The sequence below is a fragment of the Hemiscyllium ocellatum genome, chromosome 14 (genome assembly GCF_020745735.1).
Source record: "Hemiscyllium ocellatum isolate sHemOce1 chromosome 14, sHemOce1.pat.X.cur, whole genome shotgun sequence".
NCBI classification, from domain to species: domain Eukaryota; kingdom Metazoa; phylum Chordata; class Chondrichthyes; order Orectolobiformes; family Hemiscylliidae; genus Hemiscyllium; species Hemiscyllium ocellatum.
This window is the reverse complement of record NC_083414.1, coordinates 25,640,395-25,662,860: the sequence shown is the minus strand read 5'-3', so window position 1 is coordinate 25,662,860 and position 22,466 is coordinate 25,640,395. Positions and strand designations below refer to the sequence as shown.

General features: G+C 39.7%; 1 protein-coding gene across 2 annotated transcripts in view; it reads right to left on the bottom strand.

Annotated features, from left to right (window-relative positions):
• Positions 1-22,466, bottom strand: part of atg7 (ATG7 autophagy related 7 homolog (S. cerevisiae)) — a 137,801-nt gene that overhangs the window by 85,003 nt on the left and 30,332 nt on the right. For both annotated transcript variants that reach the window (XM_060835145.1, XM_060835146.1), the window contains 4 exons: positions 6,224-6,418; positions 3,084-3,284; positions 2,363-2,478; positions 1,442-1,517 (listed from right to left, as the gene is read on the bottom strand). In XM_060835145.1, the coding sequence (XP_060691128.1) occupies positions 1,442-1,517; positions 2,363-2,478; positions 3,084-3,284; positions 6,224-6,418 (588 nt within the window). The remainder of the gene's footprint in view (positions 1-1,441; positions 1,518-2,362; positions 2,479-3,083; positions 3,285-6,223; positions 6,419-22,466) is intronic.

Here is a 22,466-nt window from a genome sequence, read left to right as displayed (position 1 = left end):
ATTTTTAGATGTGTGTGGTGCTGCTCCTTGCATGCCCACTTGACAACTTCACTAAATCAAAATTGACTCCCTGGTTTGATGGTCATGGGAGAGTGAGGGAAAAAAACCAGGCCAACAGGTTGCAGATTGTGTTTGAATAAAATTCTACTGCTGGGCCACTGCACCTCATGAATGCCCAGTCATGAGTTAATAGACCTGCCTGAAATCTATCCAATTTAGCCCAGATATCATGCCACACAACACTAGTGGAGGGTATCAATGTGAAAACAGGCCTCCATTTCTCATTCTTACCAATATTATCAGGGACGGATGCATGTGCAGCAGGCAAATTGGAGAAGATGAGGTCAATAATCAACTCTGCTGTGCTTTTCTTTTCCAGCACCACAGTTTCCATCAAAGATGAGGTCAAGTTTGTTTTTAGATTGAAGAACTATCTCCACAAACAAGAAACTTAAAAGCTTGGAACACTACCAAAGTGCAACTCTACTCATGTTTATTGCAGATCTGTCAGTTTAACATCAGATGTGGGGCAGTTACTGGAATTACTACCAGGGATAGAGTTTGAGAGTTATCCATAGATGTAGTGGGCCAAATGGCCTCCTCCTGTGTTGTAATTATTCTGCGAGTCAGTGAAGTATGATTTGATCAAAGAGCGTGAAATGGGAAAGGAAGGTATTTTTGATTATCTTGATTGAAACTTTTGATGATATCATAAATCAGCTCAGTGCAGGGGTATTTATTGATGGTGTCTAAATGTCTTTTGGAAGTCCATTTGATAAGATTCCACAAGATTAAAAAAAATAAGCACATGGAGGTACCATTGGGATGGGTTGATGATCAGTTGGGAAGATGACAGAGAGTAGGAATGACAGACTGTGCTCCTTGGATGGGGGCTTGAGTTTTTCATCATATATATTAAGCACTTGGATGAATTAATTTATCTGAAGCACTTTGTTCGGTTTTGGAATCACAGCGTACATTCAACAAGCTTCAAGAGTGACATTAAGACAACAGGTTAGGTACTTAATTTGGTGGGGGATCTAGAATAAGAGGACAGAATTTTCATAGTTATCATGGCTGCGCCAAGTGAAATTAGCAAGACTGACATTGGCATACTTTCATTACGAATGGGTAGCAATGGATATGGATCAAAGATGGGTATGTGGAATTGAGATGCAGTTCAGTCATGACGCCACTGAATGGCAGAACATACTCAAGCAACTGCATGATCTACTCCTGTTCCTGTTAACGAAGTGCACTTCATCTTATTCAGTAATAAAGCTATACTTGACAACTTTTACCACCAAGACTAACTCTGATAAAGGAAAGTGGTTCTTAAAAACAATAAACTTTCACAAAAAAAAGGCATAATTGAAAGAGATGTCATAAGAGATCTGTCCCTAATACACTGTGCTCGAGGCATAGGTAAGAGGTTACCCACCTGATGAGGGACAAGTCCTAGAGATGTTGGAGGCTCATTGAGCCGGTCATCACTGCTGCTGGCGACTGCATACCCACTATAAAGCCAACAAATGGTGCTGGTAAGAAACTGTCAAATTTCTTTAATTGAAAACGAAAAGTCAACAAGTATAAATCTAATTGGCCTGACACCAAAAATCGCACAGAAATCTAGTGGAAACTATATGATAACTTCAAACATAGCAAACAAATTCAACTTTAGAGAAATTATTCTTTAGGATGTAAAAGTAGGAGAGGGAAAATGCTCTCAATTCTGGGAAGCAGAGGAATCTTGATGTACAGTTACATCAGTCATTAAAAGGTTGTATAAATGTTTTTAGTGGAGTGGAGATGGTTAAGCAGTGACCACACATTGGTCTGCAAGATTATGAAGGATTACAATTAAGTAGATTGTGATGGATTGCTTGCATTGGTCAGTGAGAAGACAGCAAAAACATAAATGTAGGATATTTATCAAAAGAAGTGAAAAAGTGATTTTTAGAAAATGGTTCTTTGGCACAAACCCCAGTTTTGACTATTTGAAAAGAGAAACATTAAAGGACAGCAACATTAATTAAGTTTATAAAAACTGAACAAAATAATCTACAGCAAGTCTACTAGTAAGACGGTGTTAGAAAGCTACGTGGGGGCATCAGTAGCATCTATGGACATCTTTCAACTAACCCGTAGCAAGCTGTAATCACACATTTTAATTATGTGCTCTGTATTTCAACATTCACATTTTAAAACTACTCCAGTAGAGGGAACAGATATAACTAGTCAGAAACTGCAGACTTCTGCAAACATTTAACAAAAGCAAACATTTCAAGATCTACATTCCCAGCTTGTCAATTACAGAGGCACTTAATTAGAAGGGCAATTACATACAAATCCTTTAGCTTACCCTTCAACATGTTGCAGTATAGAAACCATTAATTCCACGGCAAGCGCCCCAGCGATCATGGCCAGGCCAGGCCGACTCACAGTGCACTGCTGGTCTAGAGTACGGTCTCTGGTTGACTGACAGAAAAGGCAGTAAATTACTCCCATCTTGACACTTGGTTGTGAACAATTACCATCAGTTTAGAAGAATATCAAGATTTTTATCTTTATACGATAGTTGGAAAACAAAATGCCCTTTCATTGAGTCCTGTGCTGCATGCATCATTCTCCAGAGGGCAGAAAGTTTACAGCTGAACCTGATACCTAGAAAGTGTCAAAAGATGACTGAACCCATCAGCACTAATCTGTTTTCTTTCTTGGAAACTCTCAGAACTTCTTCCAGTGATCTGCCAGAGTTCAGAAATATTATACCTGGATTCAGGCAGAAACTTGCACCTCACTTTTTTCTGTGCACTGTAAAATACAGTGACATTAATGCCAAGTTATTTTCGTAAAACAAAAACAAGTTCCCTGACCAGATCAACAGGTCACAGAATAACATCTCCCAAATAGCAGAAACTTAGCCTCCAAATTCTCATTTTTCTGAACTAACCTGAACTCAATATGATGTCTTAAGTGCTATGTGAGGCTTTGTTGGTTAAAACAGTGAATGGAGTGGGTAGAGGTCAAGAGAAAATATCATTGAATTATGGCAGAAACTATTTTTCACATACGCAACTTACATCTCCCGGTGCAACGACGTCATTACAGAAGTAGCAGCCTAATTTGTGGCCAGGAATGTTTGAAAAGAGTGACGAGCCTGCCAAGGAAGAACTGACGGTAGCAGCAACGAGAGCTGGTTCGCCGGATTCCTGCTTTGGCCTTTTCAAGCCATGTCTCATCACGACAAAAGTATCAAAACCCAATGCTGCATTAATAACTAACTGGAGGCAAAAAATACATAATTTACATTCATGTTTAACTGTATTTTCATTTTAAAATAATAAATCCCTGCTTTGTTATTCCTTTGTCCAGATGGAGTTTTTTTCAAAATAAGACACATACTATGCTTTTGAAAGTTTTATGAAGTGGATTTCAATTTTAGCACATGGGTGATTATGGTGGGAGCACCATCTTTACTGCCAAAATCCTATCTACACTCTTATTTTCCAAACATCTGTAAGAGTATTATGAATTTTTAAAATATGCTCCAATAATTTTACATGAAGTGCAAACAAATGGATAGAACATAGATAGATGTCAATAGAACACAGAACATAGAAAAGTACAGCACAGAACAGGCCCTTTGGCCCACGATGTTGTGCCGAGGTTTAATCCTAAGGTAAAATAAAGTAACTTAACCTACGCACCCCTCAACTCACTGCTATCCATGCGTTGGTCTGCATGTGTTAGCAGCCCTGATCAGATTTGTTTACCCTAGCCCAATACCTCTCAACCATATTTTAAAATTCAGATATCCAATCTAATCTTGAATGATGTGGATTATGCTACAACCACTAATAATGGAAAGGAATTCTACAGCTGCATTACTCTCAGCTCGAAGTTTCTCTTGCACTTCCTTCTTCATATTTCTCAAATTTAATCTTTTTCTCAATCCTTACCTATTAAAAACACAGTCTGTCTATGTGCATGCTGGCAATTTTTTTTGTTGTTGATAGTAGGAATGCTTTATTTATTCATAGGAAAGGTGAATTCCCACAAGATGAATAATGGATATAATAGAATTAGCAATGGCACACATAACATTCATGCAACGTAACTGTCACATGCCCTTACTCATAAGTCAAGAGTGTGGTGCTGGAAAAGCACAGCAGGTCAGGCAGCATCCGAGGAGCAGAAGAATCGATGTTTCAGGCATAAGCCCTTCATCGGGAATGAGGCTTGTGGGCCAGGGAAGCTGAGAGATACATGGGAAGGGGATGGGGGTGGTGGGGTTGGGGGAGAGAAGAGAAGAGAAGAGGTAGCTAGGAATGTGATAGGTAGATGAAAGTGAGGGAGAAGGTGATAGGTCGATGGGAGAGGGGGTGGGGGGTGTTGGAGTGCTTAGATGGGAACGGTGATGGACAGTTCAGGAGGGTGGTGCCGAGTTGGAGGCTTGGGACTGGGATAATGTCTGGAGGGGAAAAGAGGAAGCTGTTGAAATCCACATTTTTCCTGTGTGGTTGCAAGGTCCCAAGGTGGAATATGAGGCATTCCTCCACCAGGCGTCGGGTGGTAATGGTTAGGCGGTGGAGGCGGCCCAGGGCCTGCATGTTCTTGGGTGGGGGAGTTGAAGTGTTCAGCCACGGGGCGGTGGGGCTCGTAGGTGCGGGTGTCCCAGAGATGTTCTCTGAAATGATCCGCAAGAAGGTGCCTAGTCTGCCTGACGTAGGGGGGAACCACATCGGGTGCAATGAATACATTAGATGACATTGGTGGAGGTACAGGCAAATTTCTATCAAATGTGAAACAATTCTTTGGAGCCTTGGACAGAGGTGAGGGGAGTGGTGAGGGCACAGGTTTTGCACTTGCTGCAGTGGCAGGAAAGGTGCCAGGAGTGGGGTGTGGGCTGGTAGGGGGCATGGACCTGACAAGGGAGTTGCGGAGGCAATGGTCTCTCTGGAAGGCTGATAGGAGTGGGGAGGGAAAAATATCTCTGGTGGTGGGGTCTGTTTGGAGGTGGCAGAAGTGACGGAGGATGACGCGATGCATGCGGAGGTTGGTGGGGTGGAAAGTGAGGACCGGGGTTTCTGTCCAAGTTGAATTGGAAAGGGTGGGTTCAAGGGCAGTGGTGTGGGAAGTGGAGGAGTTGTGCTGGAGGACATTGTCAACCATGTGGGAAGGGAAACTGCGATCTTGGAAGGAGGAGGCCATGTTGGATTTTCTAAGGTGGAATTGGTCATCCTGGGAACAGATGAGGAGGAGGCGAAACGTAGATTCTCCTGCTGCTTGAATGCTGCCTGACCTGCTGTGCTTTTCCCGCACCACGCTCGCGACTCTGATCTTCAGCATCTGCAATCCTCACTTTCTGCCCTTACTCAAAGCATTACCAACAGCACCAAGTCCCTCATTATCATCAACAACTTTCAGCTCACCACCAACGAGACCTCAACCAGATCAGGACTAGCCACATCAATAGCAGGACAGAGGCTGGGATGAGTGTCTTACTTTCCAACCCAAGATCTTATCAGTTCAAGTCAGGGGAGTAATGGAATGCTCTCCACTTGCCTGAATGGGTACTGCAGCAACAGCTAGAGGTTTGACACCATCCAAGATAGTTCAATTGGTCAGTGTCCCTGTCTCCTGGAGTCATTATCCATTCTCTGAATAGTTGGAGCACAATGGGAGCAGTACATATCAACTCCAAAGTGCACTAAATCCACTATAGCAACTCATCAGGGTTACTTTGATAGCAGCTGCTTCCCATTGAGGGCAAAACTAGCAGAGACACAGGAGCACTGTTACTTCCAAGACCTTTGCAAAGTCATTGTTCAAAAGTAAATGGAATAAACATTGGCCTTGATACCATTCCTATAGTTGACCAGCCTGACAATACTAAGCACTTTGATTTAAACATGGAAAATGGAGTCTTGAAATAAGCAAGGCAAAACTGTGGTACCATGCCCTAGATCATTAACTTCAGGACAAATGGAACAGTAAAAACATGGTTCAAGTGTGTGTCATTTTTATAATCCGGTGTATATATTTTTCCATTTTTAAACTTGTAAATGAGAAGAAAACTGGCCACTCAAAAAGGGGAAATATATCCTAAATTAAAGGATTTACTTCCAGTCTTTCATCACCAATTCTTTCTACATCAACAGAACTTGGCCACTGAGCCACTGTTGACAGGTAGTGAATTGAGTTGCTAATGATATTGTACCTTTCGTTGACTGGCTGCAATGACTGTGGGAAGCCAGCGACTTTCCCGTGTGTCCATTAGCAGGAAAATGACATCATGTGAGCAAATGAGTTTCTCCAGCTGTTCAACATCTTTCTGAGCCTGTTGCATCGTCACTGCAGAAAAATTCACCGGGTGACCTGGCATCGGTATGCTTAGGTTAAAACCTTCCACTTTCTGCAATAATGAAAAAGTCTACAATAAGACACACTTACAAGGAATTGCAGAATTGCTGTATAATATTCTGATCTGTCATGTTTGTAAATTGCCCTTGGTTTTGCTCATGGAAGATAATGTATGCTAATTATGTCATTAACATATTAAATGACATTGAAGTTGGGGGAAAAAATTCCAGGGACTAACTCCACAAAACTACTTTGTTTCCAGAATTACAATGCCATCATTGACAAATAGAAACTTTGAAATTTGATACAACACTTCATACTAGTAAGCTTGGACAGAAGACAAAACCAAAGTCACAACAGGAAGGAAGGATTGTGAATGGGAAACCTGTGAACTGTGGAAAATTTTCAATAATTAGAAAGATATTGCACTTATATAACACTGTTCACATGCTCAGGGAAGTCTCAACATACCCAAATTAATTTATTTTGATGTGTAGATGCGGTTTTGGAGGCAAACATGGCAATCAAATAGTACAAATCAAATGAAGATCTCACAACAGCAATTGAAATGATCTGTTCATCTCATTTTGGTTAAAATATTGAGAGAAATCTCTACTCTTCCTGCAATCAAAAAATGTTACCACATCCTCGATGTGGTGAAGTGTATTCATTTATTGGGGGATTGAGATAGTTTTGGATACAACCTTCAACGCAGCATAACAAGTGGCCATTGTTAACGTCTGAGCCCAGTTATCAAATAGAACGTACTATTGAGGCCTGACAGTAACACCCTTATATCCAGTCAGAAGGTTGGTTGATCAAGATCCACTCTAGGGCTGACCCATCAATATAATACTGAGGCAATTTCTGTACTTTTGACGAGATTGTGAAGCAAACCTACCAGTTTAGGTGAACACAAAATATTCTATGGCATTACAGTCTGAAGAAACTAAAGGGAGCTCCTCTTGCCCTGACTAAGTTACTTCAAAGTCAACACACCTCAAAATAATTTAAGCTATCACTTATCTCGCCACCATCTCATTTGCCAGAAGATAACAGTGACCATGCTTTAAATCAACTCATTGTCCCATTTTGGGGTATCCTGCAGTTGTGAATAGCATTTGAAAAATACAAGCTCTCCCATCCTACTTATCCAGCAAAGGTTTGTCAAAAGCTAGTAGTTAACAGGAACCAGGATCAACTCCCGTCTCCAATTCTCATGCCAACTCAAGCCAGTTGTCTGGTGAAAGCTTTTCCTTACAGTGGACAAACTTTAAATTAAACTCAGCTTTTAAAATAAGCATCAGTTTTAGTATGACTTTTGCATAATCAATCCATCACTTCATTGTTTCAATGTAACATAAACAATTTGTAGCAGTTCAATGCTTTAATACCTTGACACAATTTGAACCATTACACTGTGGTACAACTATGTTATAATATTGTAAGTTACTATTCCACTACTGTCAAAATGAAACATCAAATGCAGGTAATAAACTGTATTGGCATGCAACAAAATGAAGATCGCGTGTTACAAAATAAATTAAGCTATTTATATATTTTTTCATTCTTTTCAGACGATCAATACTTTACGAATACATTATACAGAAATACATTAAAGCAGAGTTCTCTGCCAGTGCTATAAAAAGAGTCACAGATTGTTATAGAAAATGCAGAACAAATACACAAGGCAGGAATTCTTACTCACCAGGAATGGACACTATAAAGTACATATGGTAACTAAACAAGTGCTTTGCAAATCAATAACACTGATTTCACAATGCTTTTATACTTCCAGTGGACTCTGTGTTATTACCGGAAAGTATTGTTTATTTTCCTGAAAAGTGTCAGTTAGCTATTTGTTTCACAAGTAATCATCATAATTCAGAATTATCAAAAAAAACTGCATTAAAAAACACTCAATTCCATTCAGAGTTCTTGATGTGTGCAATTTGGAACCAAAACAAGATTCTACAGATAGCCAGTGGTGAAATACTAACCGAAATTTAACAATATGTGGTTAACCAAGGAGACAGAAAATTATTGGACTGTTATTAGCTTTATATTGTTATGCCATCTCTATATCGGTGTAAAATTTACACTAAGTTGGTTGAATCGTAGCAGGAGTCCAAATTCCTCTGCAGAATATTGGCCATAACCGCTTTGCCATTACGGAAGAATTCAACACAGGTCCAAACTCTGTTTGGCATTGCATATATTTAAGCAATACCAGCAAAAATACATATTTTTAACATATATTTGAAACAATTTTACAATTTCATCATGTCAACAGCATTTCAGCTTATTAAGATAAATAAAAGACAGTTCTGTTTTACTACTTGAGCACATACAGCATAAAGATATAAAGAGAATGAATTACATTTAAGGTATGTTCTAGTACATCAGTGTCAATACCTGCCAATACAAACCAGAGGTAACGCTCACCAACAACGCTGGAAGGGTTAGGTCCTTGCTTTCTTAATGCTCACAGCAAATTGACCAAGCAATAATGGGTGTGGGTATAGTAATGTATTCAGTGGAAAAGAAACGGAAATTGTGTTCTTATTTCGGTAACTTGGGTCAGAAACAATGCTAAACTTAAATAAGAGCAGTTACATAGCAATTAGAGCAGAGAACTAGCTAGAGTGGACTGGGAAAGGCATTTATCAGAAGACAGTTGAGAAACAATAATAGATATGTAAAAATATAATTTATGACTCTCAGCAAAAAAAATCCCAGTACAAATATAATACCTTATTCAAAAAGGGAGACAAATAAAAAAACCCAGCAATTATAGGTCAGTTAGCATAACACTGGAAAATTACATAGTAATTTACAAATGATCTGATGGTAGAGCATTTAGAAGCGTACAATATAATCAAGCAAAGTCAGCATAGCTTCATGAAGAGAAAGTCTTTTTTGACAAATTCATTCAAGTTCTTTGAGAAAGTAACAGGCAGGACAGTTAGAGTGGAACCTGTAGGTGTAACATACTTGAATTTCCAAAAAGATATTAGATAAGGCCACTTAATTCAAAAAGTGTGGTGCTAGAAAAGCACATCAGGTCAGGCAGCATCCGAGGTGCAGGAGAATTGACATTTCAGTCATAAGCCCTTCATCAGGAATGACTCTCACATTGACCCAGGTTCAATTCCAATCTCGGGTGACTGTCTGTCTGGAGTTTGCACGTTCTCCTTGTGTCTGTGTTGTTTCCTCTGGGTACTCCAGTTTCCTCCAACATTCTAAAGATGTGCTGCATAGGTGAATTGACCATGCTAAATTGCCCGTAGCATTCAGGGATGTGTAGGTTAGGTGCTTAAGTCAGAGGAAATGTAAAGCAACAGTAGGGGAATGGGTCTGAATGGGATACTCAGATGATCGGTACAGACTTGTTGAGCCAAATGGCCTGTTTCCACATTGTAGAGATTCTATTTATAATTTATATTGATGACTGAATTGAATATACTATTGCAAAGTCGGTAGATGACAGAACAAATAGTGGGTAGGCAAATAGTATGGATGACACAAACAATCTGCAGAGGGACACAGACAGGTTGAGTGAAAGGGCAAAACGTGATAGAATACGTAGGAAAATGTGACATTATGTACCTCTAGCAGGAAGAACAGAAGAGCTGAATATTAATTAAATGGAGAAAGGCTGCAAAAAGTTATAGCAGAGGGGTAATTGGGGATCTTTGTGCATGATTCACAAAAAGCTGACATCCAAGTTCAATAGGGAAGGTAATTGGACAGTTGGCCTTCATTTCCAAGCAAATGGAGTGCGAAAATAGTGAGGTCTTGGTAAAACTATTTAGTAACTATTTGGTAAAACTAGTTAGATGATAGCGTGAATCTTGTGAACAGTTTTGGTCCTGTATCTGGCATAGGATGCAATCCAGAAGGGGCTCGGATCTTATAATAAATTGAATAGGTTTTACTTCTATTCATTGGAGCTTAAAAGAACGAGGGAGACCTTATTGAAACATGTAAGATTTTTAGGAGATTTGACAGGATAGATATGGAGTGGTTACTTCCCTTTATGGAAGAGTCAAGATCCAGAAGGCATAATCTCAAAGTTAGGGGTCACCCATTTAAAACAGAACATTGGAGGAATTTCTTCTGGTGGTGAATCTGTGGGTTTTTTTAGCACAGAGAGATGTCAAAGTTGGGTTCTTAAGTGTATTCAAAGTTAAGTTAGATAGATCAGTGAAGCAACCAAGGATTATAGGCATAAACCAATAAAGTGGAGTTCAGCATCTTCAGATTAACTACGACCTTATTGAATCGTGGAGGAGATTAGATGGGTCGAAACCTACTTCTGCTCTCATGTTTTATGGCATTAACCTAAGACTAATCATTTTAGTTTGAGAATACATTTCCTTGCTGCTTATTAACATATTTTAATTTTAGCGTTTTTTTTTCTGGCTCAATATTGTGTGTTTGAGTTTGTTTACTTTCGGTGTTTTGAAACGGCAGCGGAGAGTGGTGACACCAAACAACACTTTTCACTGTATTCGTAACAAATACTTGGGTCAAGAAATAAATCAAATCAAATTAAAATGACTCAAAGAATGCACTACTGCCAAACAACTGCTTGCAAAATCCCTTCCTCTTCACTGCATCTGCTACTTCCAAGTTTGAGATGAATAAATGAAGCAAAGGTTGTTTTTGTAATCTTAAATAAACTGATCATTAGCACCAATCCAATATCAGAACACTTGAGCTAGTAGTTGTCTGGTTTTGTTTTGTGTGTGTTGCATGTTCTTTCAATGTACCTTATTTGAGTCCTTTAAAAGGCACAATGGCCCTGTTCTACTGGAACCAGCACCCACCCCCACTTTGATGTTTTACACACATTGCTGAAAATGTGTTGCTGGTTAAAGCGCAGCAGGTCAGGCAGCATCCAAGGAACAGGAAATTCGACGTTTTGGGCAAAAGCCCTTCATCAGGCTTTTGCCCAAAACGTCGAATTTCCTGTTCCTTGGATGCTGCCTGACCTGCTGCGCTTTAACCAGCAACACATTTTCAGCTCTGATCTCCAGCATCTGCAGACCTCACTTTTTACTCGAAGATTTTACACACATTGCCAATCTTAAAGGTTGCTGGAAATACTATTTATTTATTGTCACATTTATTTTTTGTCACTACAAAATACAGTGAAAAGTGTTGTATAATGTTCATCACTCTCTAAAAAATAAGCCAAAACGTAGAACACAAAAGCAGAAAAATAAAGAAATAAAGAATAAGTGTTCAACTTTACAGTCCTTTCTAAGTGGTCTGCCAGGGGCCCAGTGATCAGCCAGAGGGTTTACAGGATCTTGGTTGCCTCACCTATCTATCTATCTTAACTTCATATTTAATTTATATTTACTGGTAAGGTTGTGTACCAATCAAAGTGAGCATTACAGTGTGAGGAAGCTGAAACATTTTTGGAAACAGCAGCAAAGAATGAATACCCCCACTACCACCCATGTACAGTTGAATTTGTTTTACTATCTTATACAAAATGAAACAACATTTCCACAGTGCTCAACGGGGGAGATGCAGAAAGGGCACTGCCTTTGGTTGGGACAGTAGGAGACAGAACTAGGGGACAAGCTCAAAATTGTCTGCTACTTAGTTTGAGAATAAGAGGATCTGAGAATTGTACAGCAAAACGACCTATATGTGTTTCTATCTTCTATGTTCCTACAAGTGCTGAAAGAACTTGCGCCAGCAAAAGACTGATATTGAACCCTCGGTTTCAATGGAAGAGAAAAACCTTATTAGCTTGCTTATTGGGCCTGGATTGCAGCTGTTCAAGAAGGCAGCTTAGCATCATCTTCTCAAGGGCAACTAGATACATGCAATAAAATGCTTGCCAAGCTAGCGACACCTACGCATTTTAAAGGATGGCCGTCTGCTCAAAGAACCTGTTCCGATGCCCTAGAATCTAGGTTGGAATATTTGTAAACAATAGCTTGAATGTTGTCTCATGTGCTATTGGTCATGCAAATAAAACTGCTAAATAGATAAATTAATGAGCTCATAAAGAAGTGAACTATCATAAAGCATAATAATCACTGCAATCAATTTACCCTACCTGGGCAGCATGGTGGCATAGTGGCTAGCACTGCTGCCTTACAGTGCCAGAGACACAGGTTCAATTCCTGCCTCGGGCAACTGCCTGTGTGGAGTTTGCACATTCTCCCAATGTCTGCGTGAGTTTCCTCCAGGTGCTCAGGTTTCCTCCCACAGTCCAAAATTGAGCAGGTTAGGTGAATTGGCCATGCTAACCTGCCCGCAGTGTTAGGTGAAGGGGTAAATGTAGGGGAATGGGTCTGGGTGGGTTGCACTTCGGAGGTCGGTGTGGACTTGTTGGGCCGAATGGCCTGTTTCCACACTGTAAGTAATCTAATCTAAAAAAGATAGACTAAAAATATAGGAGACTAATTATGAGCTTGTAATAATCCTTTGTAGCCGCATCTCTCTTTGATGAACAACACAAAAAAAACCTCAGAACTGGATCTCTATCTGAAAGGAAAGATCACCAATCAGGGGAAGTTCATTCTACCACAGGTAATCAAAAGTCCATTTAGGAATCAGTGTGTTCAATACTTGACATGAAAAGTATTTACAATGAAAAATTGCAGACGTGTTTGGACATATGCCCATTGATTTCTGGAACACAAATGTATTTAATTATGCATAATTATTAATCTTAAACAATAAAACACTTTCTAAAAGAAATTTAACAATTAAATTAAACAAATACAAATTTCAAACAGCAGCAAATGTCCATTTGAAAACTTAAGAATAAGACATGCAAAAATAATAGGAACAAAGAACAGCAACTGAAAGAATGCTCATGGAAGATGATACCTCGGAGCATTTCACAATAGAGGATATCAAGGCAGGGGAAAAGGCCTCACGAGAAAGTAGGGGTCTTCTTTTGAAGAAGGAGACAGGCAAAGCAGCAAGAACTGGCTGGAGATTTCTGGTAGAAAGGAAAGTTAATAGTGCGACGAGTGTTGGAGAAGTCCCCATCTTCAGTATTGGAGCATATCCATGACATGAAGGAGAAGAAATTGATATGGAGACGAGATGGCAGAAAAGACTAGCAAATATATCAAGCATTAAAAGGCAAAGGCAGAAAAGTAGAGTTGTGGATTAATGAGCTGAATGGTCTACTTCTGCTTATACATCATAATGTCCTCCAGAAATAACAAAATGCAATAGGCCCCATGATTCTATATTTGCAGCGACATAAAGCAGGAGGATATCTAAAACCTCTTGATTAGACACAACAGCAATGTGTACTTTATACTTTATTCTATGTGTCTTTTATACCTAGTTTACAAAACATAGTAATAAATTCTTACATGCAAGTTTTGGCAACACAACAACCTAGTTTGTACTTAAAGTTAACACATGTTCTAGCGACACAAGACAAGAGCACTTTGCACTGGATTTACTCTTGCATCTTTCAATTTAACATCTGCTCCTTCCCCAACTTGCTGGACATGCAAATAACATGGGTGTGCGTAGGACCTCAGGAAATGCTGGGATCAGCTGCATATCTCTTCATCAAATGCGTTTGAAGGATCGAAGAAAAAAAAAAGAACAAATAGAAGGAGAGTGCCTTAGAGTGGATCGGTTAGAATCGGTCAGATACAGAAAGAGAAATAAAGAGACAAAGAACAGCTAGATTGAAAAAGCAGCAAAAGGAAAAGAAAGAAATAAACCTTAACAATTACATTTTCAAATCTTTTAACAACTAAATGAGATTGACATTTTAAATAGTTCTCTTCCTGGGCCAGAGAGGTTTACTGACAAAACATTAACAATCGCCATATTGTTAGAGAGATGCTTATCCTACTACATCCCAGCCCAAACCTAAGAGGCAAAAACCAATGAATAGTTTATGCACATATTCAGTAAATTCTTAAAAGTAATGGATAGCCAGGGAGAGGAATGAGACAAGAACACTGCAGGTTAGAATCCAAGATAGACATGCAGGAGGCTGGAAGAACACATCAAGCCAGGCAGAATTGGGGGGAGAGAAGTCAGGTTCGATTCCAGCCTCAGGTGACTGTCTGCGTGGAGCTTGCACGTTCTCCCCAAATCTGCCTGTGTTTCCCCCACAGTCCAAAGATGTGCACGTTAGGTGAAGTGGGCAAGTTAAATTGCCCATAGTGTTCAGAAATGTGTAGGTTACGTGCATTAGTCAGGGGTAAATGTACAGTAATATGGTAGGAGAATGGGTTTGGGCAGGTTACTCTTTGGAAGGTTGGCGTGGACTTGTTGGGCCAAAATGGCCTGTTTCCACATTGTAGGGATTCTCTGATTCTAAGGTGATATTTCGATGTAATAAGCGTTGACTTCTCCACCTGCTGACGCTGCCTGGCTTGCTGTGTTCTCCCAGCTTCCTGCTTGTCTACCAGGGAGAGGAATGAAGCAAGCAGTGCAGAGGCAGAAAATTCTGGATGTGTGCAACAAGACAAATCTTTCAAGGCTCTGAATTTCTTAGCCAATTTATGACAGCGTCAGGTTGTAAGTTTGCTCGCTGAGCTGGTTGATTTGTTCTCAGACGTTTCATCACCATGCTAGGTAACATCATCAGTGAGCCTCCAGTGAAGCGTGAGTGTTCTGTCCAGCTTGCTATTTGTCTGTCCCGATTTGTTGCGGTGGGTGGTGTCATTTCCAGATATGTTTCTGAGAGGTTGGTAAATGGGGTCCAAATCTATCCTCGAGGAATTCCCGTGCATGTCTTTGTTTAACCTGTCCCAGGATGGATGTATTGTCCCAGTTGAACTGGTGTCACTCTTTGTCTATGTATGGATAGAAGTGATAGTTAGTCATGTCTTTTGGTGGCTAGTTGGTGCTCATGCATCCTGGTGGCTAGTTTCCTACCCGTCTGTCCAATGTAATGTCTGTTGTAGTCCTTGCAGGTTATTTTGTATAAGACGTTCATTCTAACAGTTGTTGACAAATTTATCAGGAGCTGTTTCAGTGTGGTGGTAGGCTTGTGGGCTACCATGATGCTTAGGGGCCGGTGTCCCTTAAAGACAGACATGCATGGGAATTCCTAGAGGCCTGGCATTCAAACCAGAGCTCCATTAATAAATATAGATTTGGACCCCATTGACCAACCTCTCAGAAATGGAGCCAGAAATGATATCACCTACCACAACAAACCAACACAGATAAATAGCAACCAGGGCAGAATACCAGCACTTCACCGGAGGCTCAGTGATTATGTTACCTAGCTTGGTGACAAAACGTTTGAGATAAAATCTACCAGCTCAGTGAGCAAATTTACAACCTGATCCACAATCTGAGCTACAAATCTTCAAAATCTTATTACAGCATGCACTGCTATCACATTGCTATTTGGCCAGCAATATCCTGCTCAAATTGCCCTGTTGAGAGTAGCAGACAATTATTAAAGGCTTGCTTAATTTGGTACAAACCAAATAGGTGCTTTGTTGCATTAAGAATGCCTGCAGGAGGTTTCCTAGATAGCAATAGGTGAGGCCATGAGAAATTAGAATGTTGAACTGGAAGGATTATGAGAATGTTTTCTCACGTATTTAGAAAATAATAGAAATTATTCCCAAACCTCCTACAGAGTAATGGACTAGGGACTACAATAAATGTTGGATCAGGTTGTCTGGGATGCCCATAGACAACAGTGCATCACACAAACAAATCTGACCCTGGTTTTACATCAACAGAAGAATTAAATCATGCAACTACTCTTTCCTTACCTCTTTCCCAATCTATTATATTCGCACCTTGCAAAACTGTCACACAACTTTCCATGTAGCATATATAATTCATGATGTGCACCCAATTATTTTCTTCACTTCTTCTCAAGCACTCTCTTTATAAGTGTTTCCTTCTCTTATCCTGTTCTTCTATATATCTCCCAGGGTCTCTGCATGGGTCTTAACACTGGCTTCTTTGCTGAAGTATTCAATGTCGGACCCTCAAGCTTATTAGCACAAAGGATATTTACTTAGGAAAGGGGCTGGGGTCTGTTATCTGGTGCTTTTGGTTCTTTGTTCCCAACCCCACATTTGAGCTACTTCACAAACAAAGCTAGTAAGTTTGGACCAGTTCAGGTTTTCTTGGTGGGGCAATTTCAGAAATAAAAATAATCTGCAAAACTTCTGACTTTCCACTGGTAAAAAAGATCAAAACGTTGTTGTGAGGTTCCAAATGGCAGTCTGGAAATCATCACAGGCTGGAAATGAAGTTTAGGTATACACCGTGGCTGGGCAACATCAAGATGATAGGCCGAGAAAACAGTGCAAACTCTGGAAAGACTAGAACTCACTTATCAGGCCCAAGACAATGCAGAGGAAACCTATTGCAAGTATTTACTTAAGTTATAACAGAGAAACTTGTAACTCTTTTGATGACTTGAAATTTGTTTACATCCTTGCCATGGCATATAAATTAGATTTTTGGAGCTATCTTTGAGACCTAAACTGGTTAATAAAAATGCTCAGCCTATCAAGCATCTTTACCGCGAGAAATGGAATCTGCAGAACATGTACAGAGAACTCTTCTAGTAAACCATCAGCCATGGTCACTCAAACACTTGAGATTTCTTAACAGGGGAATATCTGAAATAATTTTTAATGCATATTAAAATATTGTGCTGTCTATGCTTGTTACATCACATGTCAACTAAAATAAAAACAGATTAGAACATCCGCATTGTTGCAATTTGTTACCAGTTTGATAAAATTGAAGTGGGTGGCACTGTGGCACAGTGGTTAGCACTGCTGCCTCACAGCGCCAGAGACCCGGGTTCAATTCCCACCTCAGGCAACTGTCTGTGTGGAGCTTGCATATTCTCCACATGTCTGTGTGGGTTTCCTCCGGGTGCTCCGGTTTCCTCCCACAGTCCAAAAATGTGTGGGTTAGGTGAATCGGCCATGCTAAATTACACCGTAGTGTTAGGTGAAGAGGTAAATGTAGGGGAATGGGTCTGGGTGGGTTGCTCTTCAGAGGGTCGGTGTGAACTTGTTGAGCCGAAGGGCCTGTTTCCACACTAAGGGCCGAAGGGCCTGTTTCCACACTAAGTAATCTAATCAAAAAATCAAAAGGAGCTCTCAGATAATTTTACATTACACGATCATGTGCAATAATATTTCACTTTTACACTCTAGGACGACCAGAACACCTATTGCTTTTACTTAGCAGATTTCTTTATAGCTGAGACTGAAATCAAACTAGGTTTGGCAGCACAGTCAATAAGTGTACATTCCGATCAATAATTTTCAATAGGTACCTAAAAAGAATTGAAAAATTCACTTCTGCAAGGATAGACTTCAGTATTTAACTGCCTTTTTGTTTTGAAAATCAAAACATGTTTACTAAAGGTGACCATTTTTCAGTACATGTATAAATAATTATAAATGCTGCCACTGAAAACTAATACAGCTTAGCTGGCTGACCTGCATTCATTTCCAACACTAAAATCGGTTAGCCTAGGTTTTTCAAAGAGTGGCAATCTTTTAGAGATCACCTTAGTTTTTCCTTCTTCCACAATAAAATTTCTGTATGTCTGAGATGGGATTCTGATTCGTGTTCCTTCAGAAATCGGGAGCCATACTTCCATCCTGACAATTCCATCATAGTGTACAACTGTTTGGAGGGTGTCAACCTTGGCAATTAAAGGGGGGGGGTGAAAAGTTACTATGATTGGCGGGGGGGGGGCAGGGGGAGAAGATATAGTGTCGAGGATTCAATCGGATCGGCCACGGTCTTATTAAATGGCCAACAGGCTTGAAGGGCTGAATGGCTACTCTTAATTCATATGCTCGCTTTATGTGACAAAAAGCTACATTCCAGTGACTGAATGGTTAGCTGTTAAAGTAGCATCCTGCTCAACCTATCATTTTAAAAAGGTAACAACTTTTCTTCATCCTTCAAAGCCCTGGTCTTTTTTTGTACAACACAATATGTTCAACCAAAACAACACAAGACAAGACAAAATCTTCCCAAGGTCTCAGCATGTGTGAGATACATCTGTGGCATCAATTAGTTCCTCAACATACAATGCCATTCTCTCATGGCTAAAATGTTATCCAATTAGCTATGCACTTAACGAGCAACAGTCTGTAAAAATCTAATCGATAATGATTTTCACAATTTGTGATGGGTATCCTACATATCTGCTCATTAATAAATTGTCTGAACATGACCACATTTCTCAGAAGTAAGGTAGGTCTAACTATACTCATCTAAAACTGTTCTAAACTGAATATTTTAAATTCAGCAGAAATTCTTGATGAAGTTGCATCTGGTGAAACTAATTGTGACAAAATGTAACCATGCAAAAACAGATATGAATGCTTAGAATATGAAATTCATTTAACAGCATATTTAACAGTATGGCTTATGTATCCTATTGCATCAGAGAGACAAAATTCAGATAAAATGTTCAAAATCATACACACATAAAATGTTTTAACTGAAATCAAAAATCTACACGATCCTATTCCATTACTTTTGATACTGTTCAGACTTTAGACTAATTTGGGAACCTCACAAATATGATTCACAGAACTGGTCCAAAAATTGAAGGATGGACTGGGGATTAATACAGCAGAGACATTTTCCTGATGTTGGCGATCGGAGCATATTGGTAGGGCAAAATGGAAGTTTGATCCTAAATCTGGCTGTGAGATATTTAAGCTGGACTAAACCCAAGTTGTCAAAATATAAACCTGTCCCAATCTCTCTACTTGCATGTCTCAGAACTTGCACAAACTTTCGCAAAATGTTTCAAAGAAAAATCTGTACTTACATTTGTGAGAGAATTAATTAAAATAAAACAAAATTGTAGAACTTGCAGCAAAGTAATACACCTGCAAGGTGTGGCAAATCTCAAAATGACAATTGCAAAGGAGCTTTAATGTCTTAATGAAATTTAAGAATATATACAGGAATCTCCTGTCACCTTGTTCAGAAGACATAACATACACCAGTTGCATTTGTTACACAGAGGTTCTAGCATCACATTTGGAAAAAACAAGAACAGGTCTTCTTGAGAGGAGCGACAGAATGACCTCAGAGGAAAGGAACAATAGGAAAAGCTGTCAATACAGTTTCAGCTACTGAATTCAAAGAAATAGTACCATCTTCTAATTACCCTCTAACACCAATAGACTGAGACCATATCACCCAAATGTGACACTACCTAAACACAATTCAAGCCGTTGCAAGTGCAAATGAATTCTCAATGGATTTTCTACTTAGTTCATGAAGTAGCAACACAATTATGGAGATAGAGGTGAGAAGCCATTTCTTAAACTTTTCATGTATGAGTATTAAAACAAAAATCAATAATATTGGGTCAATCAATTATTTAAAACATGGCTTTAATGGGTTAGCTCATCTCATATAGTCTTTTTTCCTTGGACTTGCCTCTATGACATATACAAAAAACTGCAGATGCTGTAGATAAGAGTCGAGAGCGTGGTGCTGCAAAAGCACAGTGGATCAGGCAGCATCCAAAGAGCAGGAAAATTGACATTTCAGGCAAAAGCCCTTCATCAGGAAGGGCTGAAGGGCTTTTGCCCGTAACGCTGATTCTCCTGCTCCTTGGATGCTGTCTGATCCACTGTGCATTTGCAGCACCAATTTCTCGACTCTATGAGACATGCACAGCTTCGGTGCAAAACAGCCCTCTACAATGCTAAGCACTTGGACTTCAAACAACTTTTAATTAGATAGAAAAATAATTATTCACTAACAAAAGAATTGCTTGATTAACTCTTCTTGTCCCTTTGACTCAATTCTTTTTATTTTTATTCAGTGACTACAGTTGTCTACATTACTAAGATAGTTAATGAAGGTTTAGCACAGACAATCCAGAATCAAAAGGGACACCTTCAAACTTTCCAGCTGGCAGTTTGCACTGGCTGTGGCTGACTGCCAATGACACCATTAACAATGCTGTAATATAAATAATCAACTGCCAATGGACTCAACGTATAAAATATCACTTGGATGGAACATTTGTTCCTAAAATGCACTTTTCCCCTTTAGATTCTGTGCTACATACCAGAATGAAGGGAAACTATTAAATGCATCTTGTACTTTGGTCAATTGCATTCTGCAGCCAAAAATTAATGTGCATGAGAACAGATTAGGATTTCTCTTTCCATTTTACCTCCATTAACCTTCCTTTGAAGAAGAAGGTAACTCCTCCCCATTACGGTCACTGAAATTTCAGTGAAGTATAGTTGAGAAAGTGCACAACTCACCTTCTTTTAAAAATTCATTCACGTTGATATAGAAATTATTAAGAATTCCAGCAGTTATTGTCCATCCCTATTTGCCCTTGAGAAGAGGTGCTGGTCAGCTGCTCTCTTGACAACTGACGGGCAGCATGGAAAAGGAGGTGGGAATAGTCCTGATAATAAAGGATTTCATAAGGGCATTAGTGAGAAAGGAGGTTGGCTCATTGAATCAGTATAGGTGCACATCAGCAATAGCAAGAGCCAAAATGCTATTGGGTATAATGTATGAAGATTCAACATTATTATTAGTTGAGAAATTAGGTTCTCAAGTGGAGGAACATGAATTTTGGTTTCACAATTCTGTGAAGATCTGAACTTTTTAAAAAAAAAGTCAGAAATCACTGAATGTGGAGACCAAAACAGCATTTAAAAGGAATTGACAGATTTCAGCTGAACGACCTACATGCTTGAAGTGTGGATTCTCCTGCTCCTTGGATGCTGCCTGACTTGCTGCGCTTTTCCAGTACCACACTCTTCAGCTCACTTTCTCCCTGAATGACTGACATGTCAATTTAGAAGAATATTGAAAAAGTGTTTGCTGATTTGAGTTTTATGACCCCTTGAGGAGGAGGTAGAAGCAGGTTGTTGCAGGGGGCAAGATGATTATAGGAGCAGAGGTGCTGCTATCGGTTGTTTCAAAGCGATCAGGGCTAGGGAGAAGTCTCAAGATGCTAAGGAGTCACTGATGGGGTCTGATCATTATCACTTCACCGGTGTATACTGTAGTTCTGCATCCCAAGCCCATGAGCTAATGGCCAACCTTGCTTTAGCTTTTTCTGATGATATTTTGTATGAGTAGTAACTTTTAACAAGATTATACACACATAACCCCTCTGCTCACCACAACCTGTCCTCGGACTTGATCAGTCTGATGTGCCTAACTCAAAACCAAAGTAATGATTTTATATCTTTCTATACTGAACTCCATTTGTCATTGTTTTGCCCGGTCATATAATCATTCCCTTTGTAACTTCTCAGTTCCATCCTAGAATTTGTATTGAAGTCATTCTGGGTCAGTGGGTAAAGTATTTTAGGCAGAGTTTGCCATGCCACACTGAGGTGTATTAACATAAAAACATAGCTATGTAATCAGGAGTCAGGACAAAGATCTTACTCTTGACTTGCACTAAAGTTAGAACCAAAAGGTTATTATCTGTAGACAATACCTGACATTGACTATAATAGCAGGTCATGGAATTTAAGAATAGTCCAGTTCAGTTCCTGATCAATGACAGTGTCTAGGATTCCAATAGTCAGGAATTCAGTGAAGGGAACATCCTTTCTTTGAGATGGTTATTGCTCAGTACTATGTGGTATGAATGCTATTTGCCACTTATCAGCCCAAGCCTGAATTATGCCTATAACTTTCTGCATTTGAACGTCAGAATCAGGCACTTCAGCAGACCATGTCTATACTGACCAACAAACACCAAATTACCATATTTCGATTTATCTGCACTTGGTCCATAGCTTATTATATCCTGGCATTTTAGGTGAACATCCAGGGCATGGTCTAGTGCTGAACATTGCATAAACATCAGCAAACAAACCCCCCTGGAGGAAGTGAGGACCAGTCATGAATCACAGAATCCCTATAGTACAGATAGATGCTATTCACCAACCCTCCAATGAGCATTCTATCCTATCTCTGTAAACCCAAATCTACCATGGCTAATCCACCTAGCTTATGCAACCCTGGACACCATAGGGTTGCAACTTAGCATGGTCAGTCCACTTAACTTGCTCATCTTTGGATTGTAGGAGGAAACTTGGGTATTCGATAGAAATCCACGCAGA